Here is a 19,254-nt window from a genome sequence, read left to right as displayed (position 1 = left end):
TTTATTTTTTTGTCACTGTGATCCCAGTCTTTATATCTTTTCACAAAGAAAATATAAGCAACTATTATGGAAAAATAGCAATCTTTAGCTATTTTCAAAATAAGATATTATTTCTATATTGTGCTTATGTCATTTCCAGTCTTATTTTTCTTATGAAGATGTCAATGTCTGTGGGATCTCAGCACCTCAGGACTGATGTGCAGAGTGACCGAGACCACCCTTGGGGGGCTCGGAGGTCCTGGAATGTTGCCAGAAGTGTCTGGTGGCTGGACTTTGATCCTACACAGGAGACGACACCTGTATGAGGATGGGAAGATTTCACTGGGTGAATTGTGAAGGGATAAGTTAATTAGAGTGTAAGACACAGGGTTTAGGATTTCTGTACAGGGGGGTCTAAAGAAGTAAGATGGAGGAATTGGGGCGTGTCCTGTTCTTCTTCTTCTTCTTCTTCTTGGCCTCCATCTTCTGTGGTGATGTTGGCACTTTGGGATTGGTTATTACTAAAAGTGCACTGGTTAATAAGGGTAAAAGGTATTGGGGAAAATTGATAAATATTGTATACGTAACTTTGAGTATAAAGATAGGTGACCGCCCCGGGGGCTCGCAGTGTGCTCATGGCTGGCTGCTGTGCAGACCTCTGTTGGGCTGAGAGAAAATCTTTTAGATAAACAATTAACAAACACCGAGACCGAGAAAAGATCTGGAGCCTCTTCTCGTCCTTTGAAGCGCGGGCTGTCCAAGGCCACCCCGGGCCTTTCCAGGTCACCTAAACAGCCGGGAATCCAGCAAATGTCTACAGTATATCCTGCATGATTTGCTACAAAAAAAAACCCATTGTGGCAGACTGATTCAGAAGAGCTGAGGGTTTTTAACTTTGTAAAGTCTTTCTTTGACTTTTTACAGTTACTTTCAGAAAATCTAAAAGTGAAGGTTAAGCAGAGTGAGTGAAGTCAGAAGAGGATGGAGAATAAGGTTTAGATTTAATGTTGACTGGGACCTCAGAAGTAATTTATTATTCCTCTTTTCTAGTAGAGCACAAATGTAAAACAGTTGAAAGGTCTCCCAGTGTAGTTTAGAAGTGATGAAATGTTTTACCAGAGCTTGCTGATTCACCGTTCTGAAAAAATTCAACTGAAATTTCTGAGATATATATATATATATGTGATTTGAACTCTTGAAATATCTATGGAAATTATACACTTACATCATTATTTCAAAAAATTAGCAGGAAAAAGAAAGTCTATTAAAGTTCCAAAGAGTCAGTGCCTGATTTTACTGTAGCAGAGTGGAAAAGAGTGATGTGGGTACCCTGGAGGCCAAGGGTCTGTGATCCAGAGATGTCCTCAGGGTAATCACTGAACTCATTACCAGCCTGGCTCTGCCCTCCCTCTTCCTGCAGGCTCTCAGCACATCCCACAAGGAGCTCTCTGTGAAGCCAGGGTCAAGGGCAAGTTGCTCTATGCTGAAATCAGATTTCCATAAATAACTGAGGAGAGGAGGTGCTGAACTACGTGGTATCACTGATCATGAGGATCAGGGACAAAGTTTTCTGCCCTGAGACAGCAACAGCTAGCTGTTCCCTGTGAGTAGAGCACCACAGAGTCCCTGCAGTCTGGTGGAGGCAAGAGATGTCCAAGGTTTTCCTCAAAAACAGCCTTACACCTCTGCTCACAGACAACCCTGAAGCATTAGTCCATGGAGCATATTCCTTAGGGAAACTCTGTGCTCTCATAGGTCCCATGTGTACAGGGACATGCTGGAGTTTATCCCAACTGGCAAGATAGCTTGGCAACTGTCAGACTCAGGACAGAGATGTGGTTATTTCTAGGGGACAATTTGTCCACGCCATTTAAACTTCCAATATAAAAATAATATTTAGTGTTCCCTGGAAACCCTGAATTTGCCCATATCAGTGTCAAAACGTCCAGTGCATTCTAGAACTGACCCCTGCTTTCCTGAAGCATCCATGCAGGCTCCAAACCATGTAGAGTTGCTTAATAGATCTTTTCTGAAAATATTCAAGATATTTTCCAAGACCTGACTGCCAGGGAACTGCCCATTATAAGATACAATAAAGCTAGAAAGCTGCAGTTTATTGCCATTTATGTGCTTGGTATTTTTATTTTGAATGTCTGTTTAATTTGAATGCTTTCACCTACAATACCTTTGTTTTTGCAGGTCAATTTCTTCTTTTTGCTGAACATTGTCCGAGTTTTGGTGACAAAGCTGAGAGATACCCACCGTGCTGAGTCCAACATGTATATGAAAGCTGTCAGAGCTACTTTAATCCTGGTGCCCTTACTGGGAATTCAGTTTGTTATTATTCCCTGGAGACCAGAAAACCGACTTGCTGGAGAAATATATGATTACATCATGCACATACTAATGCATTACCAGGTATGTAGCAGCTTCAGTGTAGTTGAATTGTTTGATGTTAAACTAATTTACTCAAAGATCGTGTTGCCAGCACCTTCGAGTTTTACCCTGAAGCTGAAATAACTGGCTTTTCAGTTCTTTTCCAGCCATTTCACAGTATTGGATTATCTGCATTTACACAAGCAGCACCACTGTGTAAACAGAGACAAGACAGAGGAAACAATGTAATAAGTAAAAATTATCAGTTCACACTATTTCCAAACTATGGAGAAAAAATGAGTTCACAGACAGCTTTTATGTTCCAGCATAACTTCTGTTGAACTGCTCAAATTGACTAAAACTAGTGCTGTGACCTTAATATTAAAATAAGCAGTCTTAGCAAACGGTTGCTCAGAGGGAATGCCAACACACAAAAGAAAAACCAGAGATAACTAAGCTTCATTTAGGAGTTATAATTCCATTATTAGTCAGTTTAAATTATCAGATTGACATTTTGATTTCAAAAACGCTCTGAAAATACATCATTCAGTAAGTCTAGTTTTGTTTGGGTTCTTTTTTTTAACAAAACAAGCCAAACCTAAATGCATTTAAATGCTGGGTTATCTGGTTGACTGACTGGAATATATCCAGACCTATACTGACTAGGAAAGGCAGTTTTTCAAGGCATTTGTGAGTAGTGGTCAACATGAGTGAATATGGTGACTAACTTCTTGCTTTCATTCATGTGGAACAAGTAAGTGGAGAAATTATTTTAATGCTTTAATAAGAAAACAGCTTAAAAATAGTAGTGCTGTTTCCTTAAATGAAATTATAAATAAGGCAACCAAAATCTGTGAACCCTGTTAGATTATATATCCTGCTTATCATCCTTATCCCTTCAAAACTGTGGGTGCTCCTGCTGCTGCATGGGTAGAATAACTGAAGTTATAGGTCTACTTTTGAAGTGTATGACATCTTATATTACAGTTCTGCTTAAAAGGAATGACAGCTTTGTTACTTCTATTGTTGCCTGTACTGTTACTTTTTCACTTACAAGAGCTATAAATGAATATCTCCAAATTAGTTTTTTGGTGACAAGTTATTTGATTGCAGTTCTAACAAGTTAGGATAAGACAGAGTGTTACAATAATCACTTTACTCTTAAAATATCTTTTAAATTCCATGCAGTTGTTGGAGAATCGCAAAACCGATTATAATTGTCTTAATTAAAAATTCTAATTGTGATCATTATGCAACAGAAAATCACCAAACTGAGGTTAAAATGGAGGCTGCATGGATGAAGGGAGTGGGTGAGGGAGGGATCCAAGGCAGGAAAGTTTCATCCCTGGTGGGCTCCTTCTGCTCTCACAGAAGAACCCCTGACACCTCTGCAGTATAATCTTCCTGCAAGAATTTGGCATTTTGGAAGGGCTGGGCAGTTGTCCTGCTGGCTGCAGCCAACTGCAATACTCCCTTTTCCACTTAGACTGGATTTTTAACCAGCAACGTAAAATAAACATTCTTAATTCTTTCCCTAGCATTTCTTGTATGCATATTTAAGATCGATCCCCGGCTGTATAATCACTCCTCTGGTGCTCATTTTCTTCTAGGGCTGGTTCTGTAATTAGCAGATTCTGTGTGAGTTTGTGTAATGGCTGTGCTTCCCCTTTAGCTGCTGCGCTCCCCTGACCCACAGCACAGCCAGCCCGTGCAGACACCAGCAAGAGCCTGTGAGGTTTTGCAGCTCACGGCATGTCAGTCATCTTTTTTGGTGCAAAATGTTGTACATTCTTCATTTCTGCACTGCTTAAATGAGAAAATTTTATGCCTTTTCTAGAACAGAAAGAGAGGCAAGTTTTCACAGTACATGACTTCTTTAAGTGAACATGAAGGATTGATGTGTTAGTTATATAATTCATGTACACAGAAATGGTGCAAACAAGAACTGCAGTCTATTGTAAAACTCAGAGAATTGAATAAAAGAAAGAACTTTTCACAAAAAAAAACATGTAATGCTATTTCTTTCAGAGAATGGCTTTCCCGACTGAAAAACAACATACCAGTATTTTATTTTATTTATTTTATTTTTCTATTTTATTTTATTTGTCCACAAGCTAGGTTTGCTCAGCTGAAGTCACTTCTGAATAACAGCAGAAGTCTGGTTTTGATCTGTCCCACCCTTTTGTAATGGTGTCATCAATGCTCACCATTTTAAGCAGAAGTGGGTTTTTAAATATGGTTGTATGAACAATTCACAAACACTGAATGTCTACTGCATGTGTCTTTGCAATAGACCAGTTGTTCTTAATAGATCCAAAGAACAGATACCTAAATGATAAAAAGAATGGAAGGCTGGTTTTGGGCTGCAAATGGGAATGCATTCACTTTTCCTGACCAGCTAGCCAACTTCCCATTAATCCTCTAAATGTAGAGGTTCATATATCTTCTCACCATCACCAATATCAGCTCTTTAGTCTCCAAAATGCTGAAATGAAAAGTACACCAGGCAAAAGACATTTCATCCACTACATTGTGGTTTAACCCCAGCTGGCAGCTCAGCCCCACAGAGCCCCTCGCTGGCTCCCTGCACTGGCATGGAGGAGAGAACTGGAAAGATAAAAGAGAAAACAGGGAAAATTCATCAGGTGAGGTAAAGACAGTTTAGTAGATAAAACAAAAGCCACACATGCAAACAAAGCAAACTACAGAATTCATTCTCACCTTCTCATGGCCAGGCAGTTGTTCAGGCATCCTAAGGGAAGTAGGGCTCCGCCACATGTAAAATTACCTGGGACAAAAAAATGCCAACATTCCTAACATCCCCCTTTTTCTTCTCCTCCCACTTTACATGCTGATCATGACACCATATGCTCTGGGATTTTCCTTGGATCAGCTGGGTTCAGCTGTCCTGACTGTGTCCCCTCCCAATTCCCTGTGCCCTCCTAGCCCACCAAGGTGGTGTGAGATGAAAAGCAGCCAAGGCCTTGACTTTTGGAGGCCCTGCTGAGCCATAGCTAAAACATCCCTGCATTATCAACACTGTGTCCAGCACACACCCACAGCAGAGCCCCAGACCAGCTACTTTGAAGAAAACTAACTCTACCCTACACAAAATCAACACATCTTAACTGGAATGACATGCATGGATTGGGGTGCTGTGGATGCATTGCTGAACACACACAGTTATCTTATTTCACAGAGCTCCTAAATTAGGCACCACAAAGCAAACGTTTGCACTCCACAAGAGCCAGTGAGTTGCAGATCTGCCTTAAAGGACCTGATTTTCAAAACTTGGTTGATGATGCTGAAATCTCATGAAAGATGCAAATTCGCTTGGGCTATAAAGCATTAGGGTACCAGATATACCAGCTCCTTGCACTCCTCTGGCATGAAAACACATCTCTCAAATGCCTGAAAACCCCATCGTGCTGCCCAGTGAAGACAAAATGATACACCTGGGCAAAGGGAATGCCTCCTGTGAAGCCAAAGGCCTCGGTCCAGCATGTAGCTGCATTCAGGTCTCCATTCTGAGACAGAGCAAGAGAGATGTGGCTTGTACCTGATGACCTGGCAGGGTGTCCTGCACCTCTGCTGGTGCTGGGGCTGGAGCTGGGGCTGGAGCTGGGGCTGGAGCTTCCTTCACCCTTGGAACCACTGGCAACCTTTTGAGAGGTCCCAGGCTGTAAAGAGATTGGGGAGATGTGCTTCTGTCAGAGGTTCTGTGTAACGGTGTTCACAGGGGTTTTCAGGTGAGGGAAGAGACGAGAATGTTGACTCCATGTTCAGAAGGCTTGATTTATTATTTTATGATATACATTACATTCAAACTATAATAAAAAGAATAGAAGGAAAAGTTTCATCTCAGAAGGCTAGCTAAGCTAAGAATAGAATAGAAAAGAATGATAACACAGGCAGCTGCCTCAGAGTCTCTGTCCGAGCTAGCTCCACTGTGGTTGGCCATTAATTACAAACAAGCACATGAGACCAATCACAGATGGACCTGTAGCATTCCATAGCAGCAGATAACCATTTTTTACATTTTGTTCCTGAGGCCTCTCAGCTTCTCAGGAATAAAAAATCCTAAGAAAAGGATTTTACATGAAAAGATGTCTGCGACAGTTCTGCTACCAAGGGCCACTACCCCAGCTTCTAACTCCTGACACTGGCCCACAGCAAAGGCCTCACAACAAAAAAGAAAGAGTAGAAAATTAACTGCATGATGCATCAGTTAGTCCCACATACAGACACAGTCCCCCCACAGCTCTCTAACCAGCCCAGGAATGAATAAGCCTCAGCTTTCAAGCTCGCTACACCAGCTGTCCCATTCTATCTCCAGCACCTGCAAGCCAGGTTTTTAGAGATTGTCAGGTGCCATAAAATGGCACTGTCACTGTGCAGGTCTGTGAGGGAGGGGTGGAGGAACAGCCCCTGAATCAACAGCAGGACACAAGCAGCTAAAGCTGTTCTTCTCAATCCCTTGGTGACTGAGGCTCTAAAAGTGTAATTCTACCTCTAATGAGAAATTAAAATGCTATTCAGCATAAGAGCCTTGGTTTTTATTGGCAAATGAGAAGGGATTTTTTTTCTGCTGAACAGAAAATAATCACTGTCTTTTTCTCCACAAGTGAGATCCTTTGTGTGCCACTCAGCAGCTCCCAAGCAACCCCCCATGGCTCCAGCACCCCCCCTGCCAGGCAGGAGGATGCAGCTCAGAGGTGCCTGGTTCAGTACAAGGGCATTTTGAATCTTTAAGGCCTGGATTTGGACTGCATATATATCCACAATGCATCCAAGCTTTAAATTCAGCTCTCTGTGCAACCTTATACAGAATAAAATTAACCCATTTAAAAGTAGCCTGTTAAAAATAGTGAGAAATTTCAAAGTATTTTAGAAGGTATTCAGTCCATCTGTTTCTCAGTTTAAAAGGAAATAAATATCCTCTATAATGCCAAACCAGGCAGAAATATTTTCTCCTTCTGTTCAAACTTAAAGTTATAGGACTGCTTTTGACAACATAAGCATTTTTTCTTTATCTTCCATTCTTTTTTTTCTCTTTGAATTATTAGTAGTTCAAAAGCTTTTCAATATTTTAAGCAAATTAAGGTTAGGGAAAATATATTTTGTAAGCTGAATATAATGAAGTGCCAATTTTATATGAAACTTTCACGCAAAAAATGACAGTAATGAAATCTCCATAGGGAGCAGGAGAAACAAAGCATGAGCTTTGCTTCCCTTCCTAAAAGGAAATGAAATTTCCTTTCGGGAAGGGAAAAGGGATCTTGCGATTTCAATGGGGACCAATAGAGGAATCTTTGGTGCATGTCCCTGCCCTTGATGGCATGTTATGCCTTTTGATGGCTTTGACTTAGGGAAAGATTTTTTCCGTTTTTTTTTTTTTAATTTTAAGTATCCATGCCATGTCTGTCATATCTTCCCCTCCAAGTTTTGTCTTCCTCCGTGACTTTTTCCCCTGCTTTTGCAACATCTGGGACCTTAGTTTTGGCATGTTTTGGTCCCTTGCAATGCAGCTCATTTACTCCCAGCCTATTTTTTGAAGACACTAAAACTCCTGATTTTCTGTTTTTTTCAATTGCATTTCATTTGAAGCTATCTCCTTTCCAGAGTGTTTGTAAGCCTTTCTTTTGGGAATCGCAAGATTCCTTTTCCCTTCGCGAAAGGAAATTTCATATCCTTTCGGGAAGGGAAAAGAAATCTTGCGATTTCAATGGGGACCAATAGAGGAATCTTTGGTGCATGTCCCTGCCCTTGATGGCATGTTATGCCTTTTGATGGCTTTGACTTAGGGAAAGATGTTTTTCTTTTTTTTTTTTAAGTATCCATGCCATGTCCCTCATATTTTGGTTGATGGGATATCGCTATCATTTTCCTGCTGTCTTCAGCCCTCTCATGACAATCTCCCCACCTCAGTAGCAGCAGAAACTGCATAGACACATTCTTTGCTTTGCTTATTTTTTTTCACGTAACATAAATTTACAATTCATAATGTAGTCATTTACCTCAGAGATGCTGTATGGGTGTGCTGTGAATGAAGGTGGTGAGAAAAGCACTGCTGTTTTTCTCAAAGCTTTTTATCTCTGCCAAAATGAGAGAGGTGGGAATGGGATGCATTTCTGTGAACAACTTCAGCCATGCTTTTCTTCTTTTTCTTTTGTTTTTTTCTTTTTGCTGTCCATTCAGCTCCAGAAGTGAGAATTAAATGGACATAGAGCAAAGTCCACCAGAGAATCAAAACCTGATTTTTATACTATGACCACCTGTACATTATCTTCTAATATCAGTAATGAATACATGACCCCACTAAAATCTTATCAGCCACACAGTGTATGGTTGATTAGGTTAGGGCCCTGGACATGGTCAGGAACAGCAGGAATAAGTGCACCTATATATGCTTTCTTGGTTTAATGGAGACATTATCTCAAATAAAAAAGTAAAAAGAAGTATGAGAAACCTATGTAAATTTGTATTATCTTCAATGGTATTTTTTATTTGTTCATTTCTAACCTGAGTAAATTACTCAAACTTCTTTTCAAGACACTCATGTCTTCTAGGAGAATGAGATACAAATTAAATACTTGTCAAGCAAAGAATTCACTTAGACCAGTATAGTCACTTAAACACTGGAAAAAACTCAATACAGAGTTAATAAAGTAAGGCAGTGAAAGTCTGAGAGCTGCCGTCTCTGGACAATCCCTATGGCATGATTCAGCTGAAAGACACATTCATTTGTTCTTCACGTAGTTTCAGAAATAAAGAATTTCAGAAGAAGTCATTAAAGGCCCTTATCCTAAAATAAATATATTCTTCATTTCCACTTTCAAGACCACAGCCAACATTATCTAGCTGGGAGCAGACAATATATCACAGGTTAGTTTAACAACTCCACACAGTGGCAGAGAGCTATAATTGACTTAGACATGTCATCCTCAGCAAGCGTTGTATCCTGAGCAAAAACCAGTAGCAGTTAGAGTTTGGAAGATATGTGTCAAAGAGATATGAGAAATAACCCATGGGCTTTAAATTAAATAATTAAACTACATGCAGTCTGTCACATGTTTTAATAGATCCACTCTAGAATCATGGTCATCCCAAGCCTTCCTGGCTCCAGAGAGACAAAGCTGGTGTCTGCTACTGAGATCTCTGCAGCTTTACAGCTGAAGATAAAAATAGCCCTCTGAACTATGGGCAAAACTTCATGGATAAAAAGATGAACTAGAACTAGAACTAGAACTAGAACTAGAACTAGAACTAGAAATTGAAATTGAAATTGAAATTGAAATTGAAATTGAAATTGAAATTGAAATTGAAATTGAAATAGAAGAAACAGAAAGAGAAATAGAAATAATGGAAAGATAGATGGCAGAGTCCAGAGGGCCATGGCAGGTGGAAGAAGAGCAATGGGATATACATGAAACAGAGTACAGAAAATAATTTCTTCAGCCAGAACATGTACAACATGCATGGTCTCAAAATAACAAGCCAGGTGTGCTTTCAGCTAACTCAAAACTAGAAGAGAAACTGAAAGGGATGTGAGGCATCACTCCACTTTCCTCTTCAGCTTTTCTGTCTGAAGTTGACTAGAGAAAGCATTAGTTAAGAGAGCTACACTCTTGAATAGCAGAAAAGTGGAGCAATTGCAGGATGTAACAGAAGATTTCCAATTCCATGCAGGAATTGAAATGGAAAATGGCTTTACTTTAATAGTTCAGGTTCAATTTCTGTCTTTAGGTGAACTAAGGTTCCCACATTCCCCCTAAACACTCTCACTGAAGAGCAAACTTGGAAAAAAATTCTCCGCCTCTTTCTCTCCCCCTGCTTCTTTCTCTCCCCATGCTGTCTTCTGATTTCCCACATCTCATGTATGCCATCCCTGAGCGTCCCTGCTCCCAGAGGAGATCCAGATCCATCTGGTTTGCCATTGTGGCTGACTGCTGCTAGTGAAACCACGTTTAGCAGAGCCCTGCTGCAAGGGTGCCCAGCGCAGTCCAAGAGCAGAGGTTGTGCCCAGCTGTGCACAGCTCAAACAGCATCAGTACAGGCTGCAATCGACCAGGGCATTTTCTACCTTTGCAAAAATTTTGATTTAGGAGTGTCTGGTCTGGCAAAGTCCTGCTTTAGAACTGCAAGGTTTTGTTTGAATTTGTGGAGCTTCTCAGCTCAAAATTTATGGACAAGCTCTTGTGTATTTCTCCCTGTATGGTGGGATTTGAGTTTTTTAAAATACTCACTGCTTTACCAAAATATGAAAAGAAACTTTTATTTCAAACTATGTTTACCCTTCATCCTCATCCAAAGTGCTGTTTCATGTTGATATTTGAATTTATGTAAAATTAAAAATTCTGCATCAGAGAAAATATATTCAAGAAAAATAATTGTCAGTATTGATGTGGTCAGCACTTGTCCAAACCAACTTGTGTATCTCTATATAAGCCTTTTGTTAAAAAGTGATTCCTTACTCTGTTTGTGGTGCAAAATATGCATCTGAGAGTCCAAGGCATTTTGCAAGGCATTATCTACAATTCAACTGGTAATCATTTAAATGAAGGTTTTATAAAAAAGATACAGCTGTAAAGCTCTTCAAAGCAGCCCTTGGGAACATAAGCTGCATTGCAGTTTTCCCCTCAATTTCACAAACTGCCATACATTTAGTTTATAACAACTGCTTTAAGTAATTTAAAATTAAAGCATTTGGCTCCCAGTGATGCTATGTAATGCTATTTTAATAAGAGTGAGTGCAGCTACGACATGGACCAGTGTAACTACATAATCCTGAATGGCAGGCTCTCTGTGCAGGAATTTTCTCATTAATTTCACACTTTGCAGTCTCATATTCCTATCTTGGCCCTGTTTAATCTTATGGCAGGAGTGAAATTCTATTTGAACAACTCTGGTGATGATGAAATTAACTTAAAGCCATTTACAACCAAGCTATGATGTGCACTTTTTTCTGCCTCCCTACCCTCTAACTCATGTGCTGTGGTAGGTTTTTTCCTTTTTCTGGCCACTTAGACCTCTTCTCATACCTTCTCCATCCATACAAACATACCAGTTCACTTATCCTGACATACAGTTCAATTTAAACCTTCCTGGGACAGCTGGATTCTCTGTGTCTGGCACTTTTGACTGGAGAGCTATGCTCTGATGAGTGAGTGACAACATATAGAACAAAATTCCTCTGCCATCTCTTCAGCAAAATCAGTGGCAGTGTGGTTCTCCTCTGTAAGCAAAATACATATCTACCTTTTATTTTCCTTCTCTACATCTCTTATATATAAATAACTTCACAGCCATAACAGATAATCTATAAAATATAGTAATGCTGGACTGGGGGTGGGGGGGCACAGTAAAACATTATGAAAAGACAACAAATCCATTTAATAGCACACTGTGAAAGATGGAGAATGTCTGTGGTCTGTGACGCAGAGGAAGTGGACTAATGTTTTTATCTTGTATCCATCAAGGCCAAATTTCCAAAACATTATGAAGTCTATGTATTCTGATCCCTAAATTCTTTTCTTTTCCTTCTCTTAGGGCTTACTTGTGGCTACCATATTCTGCTTCTTCAATGGTGAGGTAAGTACATGAAATGCAGAAAATGATCAGAACTTGTAAAATAGTCATCCTGCTGTTCATTAATGCAGATGAGAAGCATGTCACACTGCAAACTTTGAAGCCACACCAAGTTGCTTTTAGTCTCTACACACACCAGTGGTGTGCATTTCTGACAGCTCTGTGCAGAGTGTGACTGGAATATCCCTGAGCAGATTAATCAGCTCTGTTACCATTACAAAGCAGATGGCACCTAGTGAGGTACAGGCATGACACTCTGACCCTACTATCTGCAAGTTTGAGATGGAGGTCTAAGTGAAGGTGAAAAATGCTTTACACCCCTTCCTTCCCCAGAACAGCAGGAAGGACCACAACACTCAATAAGAAGCACAGAAGGCATTCAGGGATCTGTCTGAAGAATGCAGTGGGGAGCTCAGGCCAGAGCCACAGCAAATCCATCCCTGGCAGCACTGTCACAGGTGGAGGAGTGCAATTGCTTGAGCTCCTTTGAGGACTAGCAGTGGCCTTTTTACAGTCAGTGTTTCTTGTGTAGCAATTGAGAAATAAAAATCCTTAAGGCAAAGATCTCTCCCAATCTCTTACAGCTGGATCATATATGTGAATATACACCTACAGTGGGTTTTAGATCCACTTTACTACTTTTTTTTTTTTTTTACAAAAAATAGCATGTTAAAATATGTCAAGAACCATTTAAATTTCTGCAGTAAGAATTTTTCCAAAGATGGTTGGCAGAAAAAAACTTTTTCAACACATCAAGAGCATTCAACTGTAGCGAAATAAAATACCATATATCTTAGCAAAGCTAGGAAGTCCATTAAAAAGTTCACTTTCGGTCCAAAGCAGATGAATTAGATACAGAACAAACTTTGTGATGCTAGCACTCAGTAAATAAAGAGAGACATTTGTGCTCCACACTGATGTTTTGATAGAGACTGGAAACAGGCTATCTTATTGATAAGGTGTTACTGGCTGATTTTATAACATTCAGGATAGCAGAGAGTATTAAATTCTGCCACCGTTTGTCAACATCTCTGTACATTTTCCTCTGGTTGGCTCCCTGTGTAAATGTACAGAGAAACTGAAGAATAAAAAAGATGAGAGCCTTCAGCTGCAGTTCTGTAGCATGGCTCCTCAGGAGGGATGACAGAGAATGGCAAAATGTGAGCAGCTAATCACAGCACAACCTCACACAAAGTGAGAGCTGTAAGATCACACTACAGAGGTTCACAGTTTCATGCATCCAACTAAAAGTTGAAGACATGCACAACTCTTTTCCTAACACATTTCTGTCCCCAGTATCTGCAGGCTACTATCACCTTTCTCCTTCTGCTTTACTGTCATCACTCTGACACAGCTGAATATCCATGCCCTGGAAACAAAGACAAACTTCTGATACTCCCTAGTATGGAGGACCTAGAAGAAAGTAGAGACCAGTCAGTCAGCTTTTGAAGCATCCTCTGCCTATAAGAGTGACTGCATCACTGTGTGCAGCCAGTACTCCAGTGTCCCCCTCCAAGCAATGTGTTACCCCAAAATCCCGATCCTGAACATTGCCTTCTTCACTCCTCCCAGTGCCCCCTGCATTTTTTTCAGATTAGATTTTGCAAAACAAATTCCCTTTATGTTTTATAGCTTTACTGCAAGAGGTTGATTCTCCGTCTCTAATGAGAACACCCAGATTTGTCTAGATTAAAGGTTGTAGCAATGTTAAAAATGTGGAAAGGTCACAACAAAATGCACCGAAAACATAAAGTATCTTAAAATATATTAGTTGCTTAGTTTCATCAACTAGCTCTAATTCCAAAGTACTTTTGGCAAAGCTCAAAGTCAGAAGAGCACGGCCACTTTTACAATCCCAGGGATACAATTCTCAAAGTATGCACTAAGGAATACATCTGAAGCATCTGCTTGCCAATATGTATGATTGATCCTTGGTGGAGCAGCTGATCAGAAACATGGATCAAAGTCAGGCAGTAAAAACAAATTACTGTGAGGACACAGGTTTCTCAGACTTGCTGAGAGTGATTTTATTGGTGCTTGTGTACTTGTCACCATTACAGCCTTTTCAAAATCATTGCATCTGCTTCAGATTTGCAGATTGTCAATGGCAGGAGTGCTGGAAAACCCTCTCATTCTTTTCTTCTAGAAAATTTTATTTAGGGAAGTTTTTTTAGAATTTCCCATTAAGGTGAGCAGTGTCAAAGATGACACCTCTCTAACACAGACTCAAGACAGTTTGGTGCTATTTGCAGCAGCACATAACCCATGAACACCCAGCAAATTTCATGCACTAGACTGTCTGGGCTGGGATGGGCTGGGCCAGGAGAGGATGAAAGGTTTGTGATCCTTTCTTCCCATTTATTTCTGCAGTTACACAATCTCTAGATATATAAGGCACAAAACCTATAGAAAAACAGCAACAAACTAATGCAAAGCTGCTTTTAGAGCCCTCTAAAGGGAGCATTAATATGAGTTTGACCAAGAAAACTGAGCTAATCTCCCTCAGTCCTGGTGTATGCAGAAGTACACAGACCAAAGACACAGTGTGGTCTTCAGCCATGATATACGATTGTTTCCAAGTTGCTGCATATATCTACTGCCATAGAGGCTAAAATTATTTCTCATGAGAAAATTTAGTGTGGGGCAGGGAGATTAATTTTAGTACTGCAGAAGCTTGGCTAATCTGGGATTTACTTTTTTCCTACTGGAACATTTAACTTCAAGACTGAAACACATGAAGCTTAGCCAGGACAAACAGTGCTAAACTCAGAACCACTTTAGTGTGTTTTGTAGTGCATTAATCACTGCTGCCTCACTAACATCACTTTAGTACCATGAGCCCATCTATAGAAATAAATCTAAACATAATAATAAAAAAGCTGTACTAATGTCTGCGTTCATCTGGAAGAACACATAAACAATGTTTGGTTTTTTTGCTTTCGAAATGAAAAATCTTCTTGTACATTTTCCTATAAAATCTTGGTGTCCAGTAGAACTGCAGTTTCTCTGTCCAACAGCTACAGTTTTGTAGAGATAATCCAAGGTTTCTGCAATAGCCTGCTCACCAGACCACATTTTCAAGCCTGGGATTGCTTCTAGACTGCAAGGCTGGACAACAGAATGGAAAGTCTATTTGGGGAAAAAGCAGCCATGTATCTTCTGTGCCAATGAGGTGTGAATGGCTAATAGAGAACAGAAAAACCTTTAAAGTCTTGAAGACCAGAGTAAACAAACTTGGGGTCTTCACTGCTTCAGTGGTTGCTTTCTTTTATCTGCCATCACAGTGGAAAGCAGGGCAGGCATCACCGTGTGCCTTGTGGTCCCCAGGTGCCTCCTCAGTCATTAATACATCGTGGCTTTGCATGTGATTTTCAGTAATGCTGCTTACATATTTAAAGTTCATGCCTGAATGGTTTTAGCTGGCACTGAGTTATGATCATCTGAGATTCTTGGAGTCGTGGCAGAAAATTAGCTTAACAAGTTCTACTCAAATGCAGCAACTTGTACAATCCATTATCCATTTGTGGACAGATCCTTTTGTACAAACAAGCAGTTCAGCAGAGAACAAAAAAAAAAAAATATGCTTTGACCTTGTGCTCTCTCTGCTCTGTGGAGCCTTTTAGACCTTTATAATGGCACTTCTGATCATGGGCTGAACTGGAAGGGATGTGGCTGTTGTCTACCCATCACACATGCGGTGTAAGCATCACTCTCTCTGAAGAAGAAAATTATAAACTCCTCATGACAGGCCCTGTAAGACTCAGGGACATTGTTCTTCCCTCTCCAGTTAACCACACTGTCATCTCCAGACCTATGGCAGACTCCAGTTCAGCTGAGAGCAGCTGGGGAGCTTCTCAGGAGCTTCTCACCTGCACAGCAGCTCCTCTCCCCATGCAAGAGTGATCGAAGCCTTGGGGTCTGTGCAGGGGGCAGGGGAAGGAGAGGGCTAGAAAGGAACAGCAAGTCTCTAAGAGCAGGCTCTTGCTGCCTTCACTGGAGATGCTGACATTAATCCAAATGGATGAAGTGCTGTGAAATGCAAACATGGCCAGCCTGGGGCAGAGGTGAAGGCCAGAAGGGCACAGTGGCTGGTGACTGTGGTGCAGGGGGGAGAGGTGGCTGCAGGCGGAGCCACTGTGCACACACAAGGTTTCTGCATTATCCTCCTTGTGTTTGCCCTAGATGCCCCAGTGAGACATGGAGAAAGTCACTGTCCTGGTACTTATGAAGATTTCTTCTTCCAGTCCCTCCCCATAGCTTTTGGGGTAAAGCTAAAATATTCATACTGTAACATCAGAAGGCAATTTTAAAGTGACTAAAATCTTTACAAAGTTTAACTCATGTAATATTTCTGTATCAAGTGCTACCACTGCATTATTCATTGACCCAGTAATTCTTTCTCACTAATAAACTTGGGTGATAGTGTGATAAAACATCCCCACATGCAGCTATTTCATTTTAATTCTCAACATTGACATAGTAAACCTTGCTCAGAGCCCAAGTAATTAAAGTTCCATTGTGACCATATTCCTTCCTGCACTGGATATCTAATTAACCTCCACAGAGCCATTTGGTTTTTTCCTTTATGTGTAAGGAGAAGGTGAATAGCAATACACTCTCCAAATGACAGTGCCCACCTCAGCAGGACCACAGAAACTTTTAGATTCCTGTCATCACAGTGCCTTACTTGCACCTGCCTTCCTCTGGAGGAGAGGGTCATTTAGATCAGATTATTGTGCCAAACTACTGCTATTCTCACTTTGTGTTGTTCAGAATCACTGATCTAAACAAAAAGAGCCAGGATTTGCCCACTTTCTGCTCATGTCACAAAACTACCAAGAGCTGTCATGCATAGACATGCAGCTGGAGAAGTCCTTCTTATTCCTTGGCAAGACTCAATAGTTTAAATAATTTCCTAATACTATGTATAACACCACTCCTAATGTAAGTGTTGAATAAAATATCTTATTCTTAGCAGATGACTGTTCAACAGTTGAAATCCTCTATGCTATGCAGAGGGCTGTGACCATATTTTGTGAGCACAGAACCTGTTCTTAAATTACCAGAATAAAATCTTTGTTTAGCTGTCCTGATCCTCTAACTCTTTCTACAAAATTATTCCTGGCAAGCTCATGAAGTGTACTTACACTTTGCCATTCATGGCAATTCTCATTACTCAAGGCTGATCTTCTTCAGGTATCAAAATGCATTAGGCATTTCAGAGGCAGCATCAGCCTTTCCTTTCCTTTCCTTTCCTTTCCTTTCCTTTCCTTTCCTTTCCTTTCCTTTCCTTTCCTTTCCTTTCCTTTCCTTTCCTTTCCTTTCCTTTCCTTTCCTTTCCTTTCCTTTCCTTTCCTTTCCTTTCCTTTCCTTTCCTTTCCTTTCCTTTCCTTTCCTTTCCTTTCCTTTCCTTTCCTTTCCTTTCCTTTCCTTTCCTTTCCTTTCCTTTCCTTTCCTTTCCTTTCCTTTCCTTTCCTTTCCTTTCCTTTCCTTTCCTTTCCTTTCCTTTCCTTTCCTTTCCTTTCCTTTCCTTTCCTTTCCTTTCCTTTCCTTTCCTTTCCTTTCCTTTCCTTTCCTTTCCTTTCCTTTCCTTTCCTTTCCTTTCCTTTCCTTTCCTTTCCTTGCCTTTCCTTGCCTTTCCTTGCCTTTCCTTGCCTTTCCTTGCCTTTCCTTGCCTTTCCTTGCCTTTCCTTGCCTTTCCTTGCCTTTCCTTGCCTTTCCTTGCCTTTCCTTGCCTTTCCTTGCCTTCCCTTGCCTTTCCTTGCCTTTCCTTGCCTTCCCTTGCCTTCCCTTGCCTTCCCTTGCCTTCCCTTGCCTTCCCTTGCCTTCCCTTCCCTTCCCTTCCCTTCCCTTCCCTTCCCTTCCCTTCCTTCCCTTCCCTTCCCTTCCCTTCCTTCCCTTCCCTTCCCTTCCCTTCCCTTCCCTTCCCTTCCCTTCCTCCTTCCCTTCCCTTCCCTTCCCTTCCCTTCCCTTCCCTTCCCTTCCCTTCCCTTCCCCTTCCCCTTCCCCTTCCCCTTCCCTTCCCTTTCCCTTTCCCTTTCCCTTTCCCTTTCCCTTTCCCTTTCCCTTTCCCTTTCCCTTTCCCTTTCCCTTTCCCTTTCCCTTTCCCTTTCCCTTTCCCTTTCTGTCACAGGTGTTTGAATTACAACAATATTATATTATTATACAATATTATATATTATTTTGCAATATTGCATATAAATATATATTGTATATACATATTATATATGTATACATACATCGTGTATACATATAATTATTTTATATATATATTTATATTATATTAACACTATATATATTATATTACATTATATTATATTATATTATATTATATTATATTATATTATATTATATTATATATTATATATTATATATTATATATTGTATATTGTATATTGTATATTGTATATTGTATATTGTATATTGTATAATATTATAAATTATGTTATATATTATATATTTTATATATATATATATATGTATGTAAATATAAAATAATGTTATTGTAGAATACAATGTTATTGTATTTGTTGCCTCGCTGTAACAGAGTGTTTCCGTGGCAGGTGCAAGGAGCTCTGAAGAGGCAGTGGGCGCAGTACAAGACGCAGTGGGGCCAGCGGCGCCGGGAGCACTGCTCCACGCGATCTACCTCCTACACGGCCACGTCCATCACTGAGGTCCCTGTGTACCTGTACCACCACGATGCCAACAATGAACACTTGAATGGCAGATACGCAGAGGACTCTGAACTTGTTGCGTTAAAATCTGGAGACACGTCTGCCTAGCTCAGCACCAGCTGCAAACACATTGTTTCATGTTCTGCTTGTGAGGAAATTGGGGAGAAGGGTGGGAGTGTGGAAATCCAAGATGCTGTGTCAAAGTGCAGGCCCAGGCAGAAGGACACATCCTATTCAAACCACATCAACCTCTGACAGCAATGATGTAGAGGGAGTGTGATACAGACCTGGAATAGCATTTCTTCCGCAGAAGGGAGTGAACATGGACCTGCCCACCAGGCTCTGTAATCTCCACATCTCCTGATACCTGTATGAAGTGACCATCTGACATTTGTAACAGCCCCAGGTAGCCAATAGCAAAGAGGAAAGAAAGAACCAGTATGTGGCAATTGGAAACTTTCAGCAGTTTTTGCTTTTGGTACTTTTCATTAACACTAGATTTTAAACCATCAACTTTCACAAAGTGTAACTGACTTGGAGTCATTTATTTTTCCCTTTAAATTAGCTTGATGACTGCTTAAAAGATTTTACACATTGCCAGAAAAATCAACCATATGAACAACAGAAGGGCATT

General features: G+C 40.5%; 1 protein-coding gene across 1 annotated transcript in view; it reads left to right on the top strand.

Moving 5' to 3' along the window:
- CALCR (calcitonin receptor) overlaps positions 1-18,728 on the top strand; it is a 150,386-nt gene extending 131,658 nt beyond the window's left edge. Inside the window, exons 11-13 of the mRNA XM_058816392.1 lie at positions 2,179-2,397; positions 11,905-11,946; positions 18,507-18,728. Of these exons, the coding sequence (XP_058672375.1) occupies positions 2,179-2,397; positions 11,905-11,946; positions 18,507-18,728 (483 nt within the window). The remainder of the gene's footprint in view (positions 1-2,178; positions 2,398-11,904; positions 11,947-18,506) is intronic.
- Positions 18,729-19,254: the final 526 nt, after the last annotated feature.

The sequence above is a fragment of the Ammospiza caudacuta genome, chromosome 1, assembly GCF_027887145.1.
Source record: "Ammospiza caudacuta isolate bAmmCau1 chromosome 1, bAmmCau1.pri, whole genome shotgun sequence".
In the NCBI taxonomy this organism is placed as follows: Eukaryota; Metazoa; Chordata; class Aves; order Passeriformes; family Passerellidae; genus Ammospiza; species Ammospiza caudacuta.
Note: the sequence above shows the minus strand (reverse complement) of the source record. Positions and strands in the feature narration are given on the sequence as shown.